The 17,044-nt window shown below is 46.3% G+C and overlaps 2 protein-coding genes across 2 annotated transcripts; one reads left to right on the top strand and one right to left on the bottom strand.

Annotated features, from left to right (window-relative positions):
• Window positions 1-503: 503 nt before the first annotated feature.
• On the bottom strand, window positions 504-3,146 carry MCAT (malonyl-CoA-acyl carrier protein transacylase). Its single transcript, XM_065673188.1, has 4 exons — window positions 2,483-3,146; window positions 2,230-2,317; window positions 1,737-1,954; window positions 504-1,204 (listed from the first exon to the last, which is right to left on the bottom strand). Exons 1-4 carry the CDS (start codon window positions 2,924-2,926, stop codon window positions 782-784), a joined length of 1,173 nt encoding a protein of 390 aa, XP_065529260.1. The 5' UTR covers window positions 2,927-3,146; the 3' UTR covers window positions 504-781.
• TSPO (translocator protein) lies at window positions 2,666-15,326 on the top strand. Its single transcript, XM_065673202.1, has 4 exons — window positions 2,666-3,227; window positions 10,693-10,893; window positions 13,945-14,083; window positions 14,543-15,326. The coding sequence occupies exons 1-4, from the start codon at window positions 2,902-2,904 to the stop codon at window positions 14,717-14,719; spliced, it is 843 nt and encodes a 280-aa protein (XP_065529274.1). The 5' UTR covers window positions 2,666-2,901; the 3' UTR covers window positions 14,720-15,326.
• The last annotated feature ends 1,718 nt before the right edge of the window (window positions 15,327-17,044 follow it).

Below are 17,044 nucleotides of genomic sequence, written 5' to 3'. Positions count from 1 at the left end.
ACCTCTTGTCCTATCGCTTGTTACTTGGGAGAAGAGAATGACACCCTCCTTTCTCCATCCTCCTTTCAGGTAGTTGTAGAGAGAAATAATGTTCCCCTGAGCCTTCTCTTCTCCAGACTATACAATCCCTTCACCCCACAACATTAAAAATACCAGGAGAAGCTCTAGAGTTTATTTATAGCTCAACATGAAGAAAATTGTGTTCCTCATAACATCGTCTGCCTGGCAAGAATTTTACAAGGATAAGAGTCCTGCAAACCAAGTGAGGTAAGAAACAGGAACATCAATGTACCAAAAGCTGTAACAACCAGTTGGCTCCTCTCAAGGCACCCTCAAGCCCAGCCCAAAGCCCTCAGCAACCCAGAGCCAACAGCCTGGCTCTACCTTGTTTCCATGCGGATACAAGATACAGTACACAGACAAAGCTACATTCAACTTGAATCTATTCCAGCACCACCCCCCTCCCCTCCCAGTTAAACAGGAAAAAGAGAAGGGAAAGCTGCTTGCAGGATTGAGGCCAAACAGGCGACTGTCTGGCATCTTTATTGGCAGTTCTGCGGTCCCGACACAGATGGAAGAGCCAGACTTTGCTCTCCCCTTCCACACCTGAGGCACACAAAGAAAGGAAAACGTTCATCTGGATTACATGCACAGTGCTCTTTTCATCACGGGAAGCTACAAACGTGTAAGACTTCCTCTTCCGGGAGCACAGTAAGTTTATGCTTATTAAAATTTAGGTAGAAAAAAACAAGTTGCATGGACTTTTTTCTCAAGAGGCTACTTAGGTCTTTGCTGCTTCCTCATCTTCCAGAGCATCTACATGGTTATATTGTTTCCAGGCCTTTAAATTACACTTTTTGAGAACAGCTCCTAGTTGTTTCCCAGGCCCCACTTCATATGTGTAAGGGAATTCTGTTCCTTGCTGTCTTTCATATACAGCATGCATGGTCTGCTCCCACAAAACAGGTGAAACCACCTGCTTCACTAACAGCTTCCGAATGTGCTTTGAGTGCATGTACTTTTTGCCATCAACATTGGAATAGACACAGACCAGCGGTTTCTCAATCTCAATCGAGTTTAGGGCTTCAGCCAGTGGCTCTGCCGCTGGTTCCATAAGTCTGGTATGAAAAGCCCCACTGACCGGAAGCATTTTTGTACGTGTAAAATAATATTTTCGGGCATTCTCCTGCAAAAACTCCAAAGCCTATAAGAGAGAGAGAGAAGTGAGAGTCTGGCACAACAAAGGTTCACAGAATCACAGAATCCCAAGGGTTGGAAGGGACCTCAAAAGATCATCTAGTCCAACCCCCCTGCAAGAGCAGGGTAGCCTACAGTACATCACACAGGAACTTGTCCAGGCAGGCCTTGAATATCTCCAGTGTAGGAGACTCCACAACCCCTCTGGGCAACCTGTTCCAGTGCTCTGTCACTCTTACAGTAAAGAAGTTCTTCCTGATGTTAACGTGGAACTTCCTATGCTCCAGTTTACACCCATTGCCCCTTGTCCTATCACTGGATATCACTGAAAAAAGCCTAGCTCCATCATCCAAAAGGTTTACCCAGTTCACCCCACAAGAACCACCTCATTGTGGCAAAGGGATTCCTCTCCCTATCCGACAACTGAGGGCAAACTAAGGCCGTACATAACTTCCACGCAGATGCACAAAGCGAAAGGTTTAAGTAAAATAAGAGAAATGTTAAACTCAGCTGAAGGGATAGTTATTCTGAAGCAATACCTGTAAGTGTCCTGCAATGACTCTGCTGTCTGGAAACAAATAGTTTGCAATCTCACACACGGGGTTTTCTATACCCAGCGACTCGCAGTGTTTACGGGCTTCCAAGCAGGCAAATTTGTAATTTGCCTCTCGCCGACCGATAACCGAGAGCATTCCGCTGGGGACGGCTTCCGACGCCTTTTGCATGGCTTCGGCGCGCACTTTGACCGCGTACAGCGCTAAGGAGAGAAAGAGAGATGCTCGGTGAACAGGAGCCCCGAGAAGCCGACACCGCCTTGCATCTGCGGCGCAAGAAAGGGCGGCTGTTTACTCTTGTGAAACGTCAACGCTTTTAATGCTGTATTACACAGAGTGAACGGTGGACGTAGAAAGTAAGACATAGCCTCTAATTAAAAACCAAAGCCAAAAGCGCGAGGGACACAGTGTGTCGCTTCGGGAAAAGCACAGGGCAGAGGGGACACCCTTATGGGGGCTCAGCACATTCCCCGGGCACCTTCGGCAAAGCCCATGGCTCCAGCGAAGACCAGCGCCGCGAACTCCCCCACGCTGTACCCTGCCGCCGCCACGCAGTTCGCCACCACCTGCACGGAGACAGACCCGAGGCCACACATCAGCCGGCTCCCGCGGGGGCTGCCGGGCCCGCCCCGCGTCCCACTGCAACCCGGGGGCCGCCGCGACCAGGCCCCGGCCTACCCGCGATGGGGCCCGACATCACCCCCCCCCCCTCCGCCCTGCCGCTCCCTCACTTCAGGCCGCTGGTGGTTGAGCTTCTCCACGGCGGCCAGGGAGGCGACGAACACGGCGGGCTGGCAGTGCCGGGTGCGGTCCAGCTCGTCCTGCGGCCCCTCCAGGCAGAGGGAGAGCAGGTCGTAGCCCAGCACCTTCTCGGCCAGGCTGTACATGTCCCGCACGCCGGGGTACTGCAGCAGCCCGCGGCCCATCCCCACCAACTGGCTGCCCTGCCCGGGGAAGAGCAGCACCGTGCCCTCCCGGGGGGAACGCCGCTCCCGCCTCGCCGCCGCCGCGCCCGGCTCCTCGCCCCCCACCGAGCTCTGCAGCAGGTCGCTCAGGGTCGCCGCCCGGTCCCCACCGCCGGGGCGGGAGCTGCCCCGCCGCCGCGGTACGCCGCGGAGGCCGCCGCGCCCTCTGCAGCCACCAAGCCGCCATGTCGCCGCGGCCCAGCTGCCCATGGCCTCCGCCCGCCCGCCTGCGCCGCCGCGCCCCGCGTTGCCACGGGAACCGGGCGGCCCCCGCCGGCAACCGCCCTCCCGCCGGGCGCCGGGAGAGAGCAATGGGAGAGACGGGGGGAGCCCGCCCCGGCGCTCGCCGCCCTAGGCCTGGCCTGCGCCGCACCACACCACGCTACCCCCGCCGCTCCTCCCGCCCTGCGCGGGGGGAGGCCGCTCCTCGAGGCGGGCTCAGCCGGTGGGAGGGGCGCCGCCGCCTCACGGCGAAGGAGGAGCGGCCGGCGGCGGCAGCGCGGGAGCGGAGGTAACGTCGGCCCTGGCGGTGGGGCTGGACGGGGAGGAGAGAGAGCGAGAGAGAGAGCGAGAGCCGCGTGTGGGGCTCGGGCTCGGAGGCCGGCGGGACCCCACGGGCACGGCCCGTCGCGGCTCTGCCGGCGGAGCTGCCTGGTAGCGTGCCGCTGTGCAGCCGGCCGCTCAGAGGCGGTGCGTGAGCCCGCTGCCCGGACCCTTGGGAGTCCTGCTTCTCTGCCTCCTCACACGGCCCACCTGCCCCCTGGGCAGCCCGGCGGCCATCGGTTCAGGCCGCTCTCACCCTGACGGTGTTTTCTTTCAAGGGTCTCTGTAATTTGCTTTTAATTTGACATCTTTTGAAGGGCGAAAGGGTTTTTTTCCTTCTGAGTTTACAAGTAATGCTTATAAATCAGCACAAAATGTTACTAATTCGAGCATTCAATGGCAAGATCATTAAAAAAAAAAGGTGAAAGTTGCCATGCCGAAGTTGCAGTTGTGCAAGGACTTTTCATAACTTAAAGTTATGAAACAGTGTCTAGCTGGGAGTCATACCTCATGGGGCAATTCAGTAACAGAGACTGTAGTAGTGTAACTTGGGAGAAGGAAAATGGGTCAGAATAGCAAGAAGTTCTGTTGAGTTTTTATTCAGATCCATTCAGAAGGATCCCGGTGAGCAAATTTACTCACTTTCCTAATCTCTGTTCTGTGCTGCTTTGTAAGAGGATTCTCTCCATTTTTGTAAGCCTCCAGGTACAAGAGCTGGAAAAGCCATTGACTTTTTCAGGTTAGCTGAACTATGCGGGCAGCAATATGGGATATACATATCACCTGTATCACTACATCCCACTCTGCCTGCCTCTACCAACAGTGCAAGCAGCAATACCGCTTGTGCTAAGTCAAACTGAGATGCTGGATGGCAAGTTACCACATGGGCCAGTGGAGGTGGCACCTCAGGGAGAACTGAGGGTAACGACTGCACTCATTGTGTTGAGTGGGTGTGCTGGAGCTTCAGGCACCTTTACAGCCAGCTCCCTTGTAAGCCCTGGCAGCAGGGGTGCCTCTTCTGCCTAGGCCACCAGATTAGAGTTTGTGCCACCAGATGCCCGTCAGGCCCTGGGGAGAGTCACAGGGGTGACCTTCGCATCTGCTGCGTTCAGAAGCAAAGACCAGGGCAGAGACCAGTTCCTGCAAACCACTGGCCCCCACTGCAGCTTGGGAACTAACCTCGGCTGTTACCGAGGGCACCGTTTGTCTCTGGTTCACTGTAAAGGGAGCAGACTGCTTGTAGAGCACTTGAGACTTACCAGTAGTAACGCCTCATGAACGTCCTCTTGCTACTAAAGCATCCCTTGGATGTGGCGCTTGTGACATTTTAACTTGTTAAAGCAAGCTGAAGAGTCAGGCCTAGGCCGCACTTTCACTGGAAATATCCAGAATATAGGAGAACCAGCCTTTTCAAAAATAGGTGTAGTGGTTGCCCAGAGAAGCTGTGACTGCCTCATCCCTGGAAGCATTCAAGGACAGGTTGGATGGGGCTTAGAGCAACCTGGTCTAGTGGAAGGTGTCTCTGCTCCTGGAAGGAAGGTTAGAACCCAATGAACTTCAGGGTCCCTTCCAGCCAACTGTTTTATGATTCTATAGCACTAAGTGGATGGATGAATAATGATAATGATAATTATAATGTTAGTAATACTGATGATAGTAATAGCCTACAGCAGGACACTGGGTAGCTGTCTGGAAGGGAGGTAGTCAAAGGGATGCTTTCTCTTTACATTGTGTGCAGAGGATTTTATACAAACATACACAGGGAGAGATTAGAAGAGACTGAGCAGTAATTGGCGAATTATCAGCTGGGAAGCTTTTGCTGTAGCATACATTTCAGTTCTCAGTAGGTGAACCTTCAACAAGTCATAGATCTGTTTGTCCAGCTTGTGCTACACTGTTTTAAAAGAAATGGAGCCTGGGCAGCGAGAGCTGTCTCTAGACCTGATGAGTGCACCTTGCATTAGATCCATAAAGAAATACCATATTCTTTATTTTCAGTTATATATTATAAACATAAACTTGCTAGATATTTATATTTAAATTATACTGTTTTAAGTGTCTCTATTACTCAAGATTAGATAACAAAGATAAGACTGCTTTTTTTTTGTGGTAGCCATATTCTATCTCCCAGACTGATCCAAACTTTGGATTTAGTGTTGTGGTTCCCCTGGAGTTAAAGCCACAGCACACATAAATTGCCTATTAATATGAATAAGTATGTACCCCTTAATTCTTCAGCTAGCTGTATCTCAGGAAGAGGCCTTTTCCCCATGGGAATGTTGCATGCTGCCTCTCAGATCTGAGTAGAACCTTATCTGCCCTCAAAAAAAAAAAGATACTGCAGAGGGTAAGAGGGAAAGTATCTATCTGCCTTGGGGACACCCTCTCCCTTCAACAGTATCCTCACAGCTTTGTCAATCTACCTCAAACCAGCAGGGACTGGAAAACCCATAACCATGTGGCTGATTTAGTGCTGCTGAGAGAATTTCCTTTGTGTTTTTAATGTGGTAGTTATAATTTAAGCCCACTGTGACTGGGCAGCTAGTACTAAGTTGCACAAGGATGGAGCGATGGAGCATTCACAACTTCTTTGGGCAACCCATTCCAGTGCCTCACCACCCTTACAGTAAAGAACTTCTTCCTTATATCCAATCTAAACTTCCCCTGTTTAAGTTTTAATCCGTTACCCCTTGTCCTATCACTGCAGTCCCTTAATGAAGGGTCCCTCCCCAGCATCCTTATAAGCCCCCCTTCAGATACAGGAAGGCTGCTGTGAGGTCTCCACGCAGCCTTCTCTTCTCCAGGCTGAATAGCCCCAGCTTTCTCAGCCTGTCTTCATATGGGAGGTGCTCCAGTCCCCTGATCATCCTCGTGGCCCTCCTCTGGACTTGTTCCAGCAGTTCCATGTCCTTTTTATGTTGAGGACACCAGAACTGCACACAGTACTCCAAGTGAGGTCTCATGAGAGCAGAATAGAGAGGCAGGATCACCTCCTTCGACCTGCTGGTCATGCTCCTTTTGATGCAGCCCAGGATACTGTTGGCTTTCTGGGCTGCAAGCACATGCTGCTGGCTCATGTTAACCATATGCAATTAAACTAGTTGTCATAGAATCATAAAATGGTTTAGGTTGAAAGAGACATTAAAAATCACCTAGTTCTAACCCCCTGCCATGGGCAGGGACACATCACACTAGAGCAGGTCCTTCTTTCTTCCTGCTGACTGAGCTCTCCTTTGGGAGCACCTGGAGAAGGGCAGGGGACCCACTGCCTTTGGGACCTGCTCAAAGCCAAGAAATGTTTTAGGTCATTTTTCATCAGGCTGAAAAAAAACCAGCACCTCTGTCGTGATATATCTATTCCCACCTATAGCACACCCCATCCTACGAAGAGGAGGGCACTGAAAGCTTCTGTTTTTCTGCACGTTACACCACCATAGAGGAATGACCTGGAAAAAAATAGAAGCCCATTGAGCAGCAAGTTGCACCATTGTTGTCACCCACCTTTATTTCTCCTGTTCCTTTATGTAGCTGGAAACAGCTTTGGGCAAGTCAGATGTTTTGAGTACCTAGAAAAACTGTTTTGACATGTTTGTAACACAAACTGGCCTGCTGCAGTCCTCACTACACTGCTTAAACTGCCTGAACTCAGAGTACGGCTAAACAGAAAATGGGCAGGATGATGAACAAAGTGTTGCAAGGCAGAGATAAGAAGTGGAAACAGAAATAAACAAGTGTGTGTGGAAGGAAAGATTTCTAACTGTGGTTATTCTCAGAGGCAGTATCTTCTGCTGGGCACACACTGCAGGTACCACCACAGACATGGGGGTTTCTTCAGGATGAAAATCAGGGTGCCAGAATATTGCATAACCAGATCTTGCCCTGAAGTAGAGCTGAGATATGATTGAGAAAATAGCAATTATTTCTAGGTTGTGTAATTCGCCTGCTGCCAGAGGGGCTGTGTTAGCAAACCTGTGCTGTGTAAGTTATCACCAAGTAATTTTGGGGTTATCAGCTGTACTCTAAGAGGATAAGGGCTGATAATTCTTTATATACTCTGTGATTACTTTCACAGAGATCCATGCTGCATAGCTAACCAAACGCACACTGCGGCACTGGCTGAGTGCACAGGTTCTCCAGTGCATCTTTGCCTTTTACTTACGCTCTTTTTAAAGACCTACACCAGGTAAGCAGAGCAATATGGACATGGCTTCTTCCACAATCAACTAGTGCTGCTCCCTGAGTTAGCTACTGCTTTTTATGGGAAATTGACATCAGTATTTAATTTCTTGTGGATTAAAATAATCAACTGCCACTGCTGATGGACAACTGTGGTCTACCCTACAGGCATGTTCTGATCTTGCTGCATGTTCTTTCTTTTCTCTATCTCATTGGTATTATGCAAGAGACAGTATTTTGGAAGAAGAGAGCTTGGGAAGTAATGAAAAATACTGTTGGAAAACACAGTATATAATTAGTAGTAAGAGTAATCAAAAGAGTGGGACATCAACACGCAATTCCAGCCAGTACGTTCAATCTCTTCTATTTCTTCCCCTTTCCTCATGCATGGCTGCACCTTCCCCAGTTCTTTGTGCCTTCCCCATTGCTGTTTGCCTGCCTGATTTTCTTTCTCTTGTTGCTTAAGAATTATTTCAGTGTTGTTCCTCTGACATGCAGACAGACAGACTATGGGTTTTGTCCTGCAAAAATAAATAATGTAGCAACATCATTTATTCACCAGTAACTGCAGCAGAGCAGTACTTTTCCAATTTGATAGCATTTAGCACTTCCAGCTTGCAGAACACTTTCAGACCCTTCCCTAGGGAGAAGCTGACAGAACCACTGACAAAGTGCAGTTGCTTAATGCCTGCAGGAAGCCACCCTGGTATTGTTACAGCCAAATAAAGCATAAATCCCTTTGGGTCCTTGCTTATCACTTTAAAAATTATACTGGCGTTTGACAGCTATGCTGGAGCTGCACAGGCGACCAGCACTTCGCAGCATGTGTAGAGAACCAAACCTAGTGTTCTCCCTGTAGGCAAAGCAAGACCAACAGGGTTAGGAATTAATGAGATCTTAGTAACTTTAAATTTCTAACTTAACCTCCTTATCTGAAGGCAACCAAAGAGAATTATTGTGCTGGAGCTCTTTTCCCACTGCATCTTGTTGCTCCTGCACACAGCAATTCCTTCACATCCTAGTCAAAGCAGAGCCTTTCGTGCTGTCAATACAGGTGACAAGTAGTGTGTGCCACAGTTGACAGCCTGCTCCCTCAGGAGAGTAGCACTACAGATCTAGGCAAGGAGAACATTTAAGATGCTCCCTGGTAAATAGTAAGCAGAATCCATATGGCAGCAGTAACAACAGCAATGAGCTTTTTCCCTACTTAGCTTTTTTATTTTTTTACTTGTTTGTTCTTTTGTTCTGTTTTTGACTTTGACTGTTGTCCTGCTTTGTCTGCTGCCTTTTTTGTGTGCATTCCTATTCCTTGCCCTCCCACAACTGTCCCCTAAGGCATGCTCACAGCCCAGCACCCTACACATGCTTTCTTGCTTACTCCTTGCAAGCCTTTTAATCCTGCATGCTTTACCAGTCCCTCCATGCTGTTTTGCCTCAAAATTCTGCTTTGCTTCTATCACCAGGATTTTTCATGGTCCCGTGCAATAGAATTACAGAATGGGCTGGAAGGGACCTTGAAGATCATCCAGTTCCAACCCCCTGCCATGGGCAAGGACAGCTTCCACTAGACCAGGTTGCTCAAAGCAACCTGGCCTTGAACACTGCCAGGGATGAGGCAGCCACAACTTTTCTGGACAACCTGTTCCAGTGCCTCACTACCCTCATAGTGAAGAATTTCTTCCTAATGTCTAATCTAAATATACCATCTGACAGTTTAAAGCCATTCCCCCTTGTCCTGTCACTACATGCCCTTGTAAAAAGTCCCTTCCTAGGTTTCTTGTCGGTGCCTTTAGGTACTGAAAGACTCTTGTAAGATCTCCCCGGAGCCTTCTCTCTTCCAGGCTGAACAAGCCCATCTAAAGCCCATCAGGCTTGTGGTCCCAGCCCCTGAAATCTCTTCATTAAATCTGCATAACTGTATGGGCAGGCCCCTGAGTACAGGGACAAAAAAATAGTGCAATTGCTGGCCAAGCTTATACCTGTTCTCCAAACAGAAATCCGCTGCAGCAGCAGAACTGTGACAGTGCAACCTCATCTGTGAGCCATTTCCTTTCGGTTTAAGGACACCTGTTACAAGGGGGATTTCCTCTTCTTACTCCCTGCCTCCTCATCCCAACAGTCAGAACTACAGCAATAAAAACTTTTAAATGTAGGCCAAGAGAACAGCCAGGTCATTACAGCACTTTTCTTTGATGAGCCTGTGAAGTGCTGGTTGTTCTAAAACTTTTGTTTTCTCTCTTGGGACTTCCACAGTTGCCCTCTCCCCACTGCTGCAATCTCTCCCCCTCCCGCAGGACACACGAACAGGAATTGGGTGTATTTGCCTACTGTATACTTGAAAAAATAATGCATTGCATTTTGGTTCTGCCCTTTTTTATCATGCCTCTAATCTGTGTATATTTTAGCAAGCTAAACACTGCTTTTCTGTAGCATTTGGCTTTTGGCCAGAAAATCTGCAATGAAGCTTATTCCTGTTTCCGTGCTTACTTTTTTACTGCTGCCTGTACTCTAAACCAGCATGGCCTACCAGAGCAAGGCATGATTTGGTTTTATTTCTGTGGGCAAGTTGAATCCAGCACACTTTATGGGCTTGGCAGCTAAGATTGCTGCAACTGGTTGGATGATTCCACCAGACATCTCCTTCCTTGTTTAGCAAAACATCATTTAAGTACTTATCTTCTCCTTGTCCTCTCTGGTGTTTATTTTCAGTCAGCTTCTCAAGTGTCTGCTACTAATCCACATCACTTTTACCAGCCGTTGAACATCCTCAGCACCTTTTTGAGGCTAAAAATGAAACACAGCAGATACAATTATTTTGGTTGAGCACAGGAAAGCACACACTATTTTCTTACTCTAGACGGTACGATCTCATTGAGTGAATAGGCTTTTTGGTGAATACAGGAATACACAGGAATTCTTAGTAATTTTTTTCCCCCAAGTGTAGTTCATATGATATCAAACTGGGTGAAGATATTTATGCAGGTAAAATTCAGTAATCATACTGCACGAAGCTGAGAGGGAAGTAAAGGCCTTGCTTCCCCCCACCAAGTAATAGGTTCCTTTATGTGGGTGAGTATTGTCCAGTGGACCTGGTACAAGATCCATTCATTTCAGTTGCAGTCCTTCCCAGTGACAAGCTCAGGCTGCAGCTCACATACATGTGCATGTTTTTAAATCTGCTAGAAATGGACGTGTTTTGTAGTGGTATTTTAAGATCGCTCTGCCAGTCCACATGTTCGTGTTTGTGTTTGTTCCAGATTCACTGTCTCGATGGAAGTCGTGTCAGCCTGGGCCCCCGCCGTGGGTTTCACACTCCTGCCCCCTGCAGCAGGATTCTTAGGAAGCACTCTAACCAAAAAGAAATTGCCAGTGTGGTATGAATCTCTACAGAAGCCATCCTGGTGCCCACCTAACTGGGTGTTTGCTCCTGTTTGGGGAGCTATCTATACATCAATGGGGTATGTTTTTCACGTTGTATTCAGGCATTTAACTGATCTCAAAGTTGCTTATTGCATAATGCTGCACCAGAGAATTATGATTGTGTTCCTGTGGCAGTATGTTCATAAGAAACTGTGTCAAGCTGCCTGTTTAACAGGTAGAGACATGCCTGGGGAGTTGTGTGTGGGTTTGATAGGACATCTTGTATGCACAAGTATCCACATCAAAAGCAGGAGTTTGAAAAGCTGCCATTAACTTGCTTTCCTCATTCATCCTGAGGGGAATATCTGCCAAGCTGTCAGTGATGGAGTAAGGCAGCACTGGGAGTTCTATGCATGTCCTTCAGGAGTTTCAGGAAAATTATACTAAAAAAGGGGGGGAGGGAGGGAATTAGGATAGAACTGTTCTAACAGAGCTCAATTAAAAGAAACCAAAATCAAAACATATGTGTTAAACTCTAAACGTTTGAAACATCTACTGACTCCTTATTTAACAATGTCAAATGAACAAGGAATGACATGGCTAAATACCATCCCCAAAGGGTCCTTAAAAGTTTAATAATACTGTATTTTGGCAGCTGTTACTTTTAATAAGATGTGGTAAAAATATTTATAGAGGTAGGGTGTCTCAGGAGACTGGGCAGTTTTGATACTCCTCACAGACTGCTTCAGAAGCTGTCCACCCAACAATGCATGCTTTTATGTTAACTCTGGTGAGCTGTGCCACAGAGGAGAGGGTGCACCCTGCTCCTAGAGCCTCAGCAGAGGTCAGTGCAGCCCCCAAGCACAAAGGGATGCTTTGTCTTTCTCCTGCAATTGGTCATTAAGAACTAGCTACATGGGAAGATTAATCATGCTTTTTCCTAGCTATCAAATACACCTTGTTGCTAATGCAATAGTAATAGTTTTTAGGTTGCAATATGCCTTTTATGGCTTAATCCCTCCCCTCTCCCATTAATTTCGTCCATCACAACAGTACATTTTAAGTGGTGTGTATATAGCACTGGCTTAACTATATGAAGTTTCAGATCTTTTCCAAGTGAACATTGCATAAGTCATCCTGCAGGTTATCTTAAATACCACACTACTTGTTGCAAAATACAGCAATGATGCAGTGTCTGAAACTGTATCTGAATGCTAAATTGGCTCTCACACATTTGCTCATTTGGTTTCATTTGCTTTCCAGAGAAGCTTTGTCATTTTTATAGCTTCATGTACCGTCCCTCCTTTCCCATCAGTATTCTCTTTGCTTTCTCCGTTTGCAGTGTGTACTTCTAAAAAGTGCTGTTCTACTCTTGTATATTCCAAGAGTTACTAGCATTTGAATCAGATCATTATCGTCCTGAGAGTTAAAGAATGCCTTGATCACAAAGGGACTAGGGCTGAGTGGCTTTCCTGTGAAGCCATTCCTTCAAGTTGTGACAGTTTATCACTTACTTTGATACTATCAGAATCAGTATATTCTGAAGTGGATGGTCCTGATTATGTCCATCAGTGAAAAGATCATACTTACTATGACACCTTTTCTTCTGTAATCCATCATGTGCATGCATTCCTTGACTGATCAAGACATCCGGTTCCTTTAGAATCCCTTGAATACATTAAAAGCAAGAAGTAACTAAAAGCAGGGTTTAATAAGCTTACATGCCCTCCTCGACATTCAACTTTAGATTTGTACATTGTGATATTGGTCTGAATTTAGATTATGAACAACTCTAAGCCCACACTGTGGCTCTGTAAATCACTTAGGAACAGATTCGGGTCTTGATGTTTTTTACCTTACCCTGCCCCCCCTTTCCTTTTTTTAACACTCTGCAATCAAACTGCTGTGATTTCAGAGCCCCTGTGAAAGTTATGGCCAGGAAGCAAGCTTGTGTCACTAACCGGGTTAAACAGGAAAAAATAAATCCTTCTTTTATGACCTACAAATGAAGACAAACTTCTTGCAATTACTCCTATGGATGTTTGTCTGCTCTTAAAAACCTTAATACTTAAAAGTTGGTCTCCATCTTTGCTCCGCTGCCAGCAGAGATACACAGGAGCCCCCTGCTGTCCAGCCTCGTGTACAGCCCAGTTCACATCCAGCCGGGATAGTATCTGTCTACACTTAGTGAGACAGGGCTGTAATTCCGCATGATGGCATTTTATCCAGGGCATTCTACTGTGGTCGCCTGGAATAGCTATGCAGTCATCTGGATTGAAATCCAGCTGCTGTCTAAAGGGAAAAATCAAACAAGAGTGAAAGAGTTGTAGGTGATGAATGCTCCTTCTAATCAGGCTCCTTCAGTGCAAAAAAACCCAAACCTTACATTAGTAAATCTCCCAGATCCTGAGAATTCCTGTCTTTAGCAACTTACATTCTGGGCTCCTCCAGCAAACCAATCTTCTGTAGCATTAAGAAGATCTGTTCAAAATCTTCAGAATGTTTTTGGAAGATCTTTCAGTAGCTGGGATCCTGCAGACAGGAAGGGTGCTGGGTGCTCCTCCTGGTTGATTCTTTCCACAGAACTCCTAAAAATCTTTGTTCTCCCCATCTTCATTCACCTTCCTTCTGAAAAGTGGCTATAGGGTTCCTCCTGCTCTAACACCATACATCCCTACCCTCACCGGTGCTTTGGGATGCCACTCAGTTCCTACTTCTCGTGTTAATTTCATCCACTTAAACAATGGGTTGTGTTGGGTTTGGGTTTTTTTAAATTCTTTTTTAAAGCACCATTTCCCAGTACCAAAATTAACAGTTTCTTCACTATTCAGAGACTTACCTTTTAGCCTTGCATCTTGGACTTCCATTTCAGTGTGGCATTCTCTTTTAAGACTGAAACACAGGAGGTCATCTGCTGCTCTGCACCTAGAAATGAGTACTCTGGCAGGATAGGGAATTAATCTCTCTCTATTGCTGTCCACAGCAGGTGGTCAACCCTGTGCTGTCAGTTACTCTGCCAAGTAGTGCCTGGATGTCTGCTTTTTCAAATCAACCTCGACCCTAGCACTAAAGTTGCTTCATTTGATCAAGAGCGTGCGGTTGCTTTCTAACCGGTGTGCTGAGTTATAGCCTCCATTTGCTTTCTCCAGATATGGCTCCTACCTGGTGTGGAAGGAAGTGGGGGGCTTCAACAAGAAGTCGGTGATTCCTCTGGGTCTGTATGCAGGGCAGCTGGCATTAAACTGGTCATGGACTCCAGTATTTTTTAGAGCTCAGAAAATGGGATGGGTAAGTGGAAAAATAAGTTTCTTAATCATAGACTTCTGCAGTCACTGGCAAGGTGCTGAGTCGAAAGTTTAATGTTATAATCATTGCTCCCTGAAAATGAGTCTTCATTCACACCACATCTCTTCAGGCTGCATCTGTGACATGAAAAGACTGGACATGTTTACTTAGCTAAGTGACTTGCTCAAAGTTACACTGGGTTTGTAATGAATGTAACAAAAAAAGAAGGTATGGGGGAGTGGGATTTTATTCTCCCTCTCTTGCTCCCAGCAGCAACACCCTTTGCTATGACTGTTGCATTGTTTTATGAGTCAAATTGACTTATAATTCAGCAGAAGTCTCTCTTTTTTGTTGCTGGCTGGTTTTCTGAGAAGGAATTAACAAGTGCCAGAGCGAAAGAGGCACACAAGTCAAGAAAACGCATCAAGTAAACCCAACGCTGACCATTTTCCTGTGTTTCAGGGGTTGGTGACTCTCCTGCTCACGACTGGTACGGCAACAGCTGCAACTGTTTCCTGGTATAAAGTCAACAAAACAGCAGCTTATTTGATGATTCCTTATTTAGCTTGGCTAACCCTGGCTTCTGCACTCAACTATCATGTCTGGAAAGACAATCGTGACAAGAAGCAATCCAAGTAAACAGTTCTCAGCCAAAAAGATATTCTTTTCCCCCCAAAGAATTTTGTAAATAAAGTTATAGCCTTATTTTATTTTTAGCAAAATTACTTCTACTGTTACAAGCTGACAAAACAGCACTCGTTTAAAGCAAATGTGCCTTTACTAGGCAAGTCACAAAGGGCTGTATCCCTGACTGGGTTTTCAATCAGCGCTACCTGTTAGTTTGCTATAAGAGCACTAGTTTTCTATATTACAGCATTATAGTTTATATGACAACAGCATTCTGTTACAAGAAATAAGCATGAACTCCAATTTTGTGATGTCCAGAGGAAGAAATCCAGCCATATATTAACACAGCTTCCAGAAAGCTGCTCCTAACAGTGACAGACACTACTGTGGTCTGAATCAACAGTGACAGGCATGATTGTGGCCTGAATCTTTCGTGTTTACCACTAGACATGGTGCTTTAGTGCTGTGATGTGTCCCACTACAGCTGCCAGATTTCTATTCTGGTCATTGTACTCTGGAAATGTTTAAGATGAGATCTTTTTCACAGTTTGTGCCTTCTCACTTTGAAGCACTGTACAATTTAGTGTCAGCTGGATGCATTAAAGTACATGTAAGCTTACTGACCTTACTTCTGTTTTTATTGTTTTTAAATGGTTTTGAGCAGAAAAACACCTTAAAGCAACAAGATGCTCTAGCCTTAAAGACAGTCCCTTCATCAGTCCTCACCCCTGCGACGGGCAAGACAAAACAGGAAATTCAGAGCACCAGGGCAGAAACTGAGAGAACCCAAATATTCAGCAGACCCCTGCACACGCCTCTGAGGCATCACCAGCAGCTCTGGCCCAACAGCACTAACATACTCCACCCGGACCCTCAGAGAGATGCCAGTTCACTACTAGCCCCTAACAGGGGAGCTAGTAGCTGGGCCACTGGTGCATCTGCTGCCCAGCAGGGCAGTACTGGCACCATGGCTATTCATGTCTTCTACCAGCACCTTCTTGCTTCAGCTGCTTAGAAACAGAAACCAGGGTTTCTCTTCTTTGAGGTTATGGCAGCAGACAGCAAGATCTGGGATGCTTAGTTCAACCAGTTGCTTCCTGTAAGATAAAAAGATCTCTTCCATCCAGGAGCACAGACTATTTTTGCCCACAGCTTCTGGTCCCATTACACAAATCTCACTACTTTCTAGAGGTCATTCTTACCATTTGCTAAGTGTGACATCACTTTCCCTTTGTGATGAGGGAAACCTCCCCCCTTAGATCCCCAGGCACTTCATGTTTTCAGGTACTTTGTAGGCAGAAAGTGCCTTTTACTCTCCCACAAGAGCAAATACATTCCATGAGCAGCACTGCATGCCTCTTATGTCCATTCTCCAGCACCCATTACTATCTATCAAAAGTAGTCACGCCATCTGTGTTCATGTTTTCTTTAGTCACATTTAAGTAAGGAGTCCAAAAAAGTTCTGACTGATGAGCTGGAGACTGATAGAGCTGTCAACACCATTCCTGGCTGAGGAATTCCCTCTCCCTTTGCCCACGTGCACAGGCTGAATGTTCCTAAGACAAAGATGGTTTATTTCTCCAGCCTGTGTTCCAGTCAGTGGAAAAAAAGTAGTTTCTGCAGCCCAGCCTGAAATAGCCTAAAATACCCCTCTCCCTTCTTGATCATTAGGGATAATGTTGCATATTTGCAAGGCTTGAATCAATGTTCAGGACATTTGTACAATTCCATAACTGTACTTTGATCTCAAACAGATCCTGATTGCTGCAAACTAACTTAAAAAAATACTACCCACGTAACACACACTTTATGAGGGACAGAGTATTTTTTGCAACTTGTACATACACACAAAGCAAGATAAATACAGCCTAAACTGCTAAATTTTAGCCACTTAACCTTGATTTGAGGAGAGACATTAGGAATGATTCATTTCAAACTGACACCTGAGTCCCAAATACCTCTATCTTAAGCCCTAAACCTTGAAGTCCAAAGACTGCTGGGGCTCCTAGCAGAGTTTTCCAGATCCCTTTTCATTCCTTCAGGCCTCTTCTGCATTCCTGGGCTTCTCTAGACATTGCATCCTTCTCATTTCCTGCCTCACCTCTTCCCAAAACCCTAGTTTCTTTAAGGGGCAAGCTAAGGATGACAGCCAGCAGCACAAGGCGGTCACAACAGTATGCTGTGCCTTTTTTTTTTTTTTTTAAATAAGAAAAAATTGGAAGAATCATTCAATCTTCAATTTCCTTATCCTAGGAGTTCATTGCACTGAAAAACTATTTTCCCATCATAATATTTTACATCTTTGTATAAGAGGGATAAATAAGAGACATACAAACT

The sequence above is a fragment of the Lathamus discolor genome, chromosome 1 (assembly GCF_037157495.1).
Source record: "Lathamus discolor isolate bLatDis1 chromosome 1, bLatDis1.hap1, whole genome shotgun sequence".
Taxonomy (NCBI): domain Eukaryota; kingdom Metazoa; phylum Chordata; class Aves; order Psittaciformes; family Psittacidae; genus Lathamus; species Lathamus discolor.
This window is presented reverse-complemented; position numbering and strand designations above follow the sequence as displayed.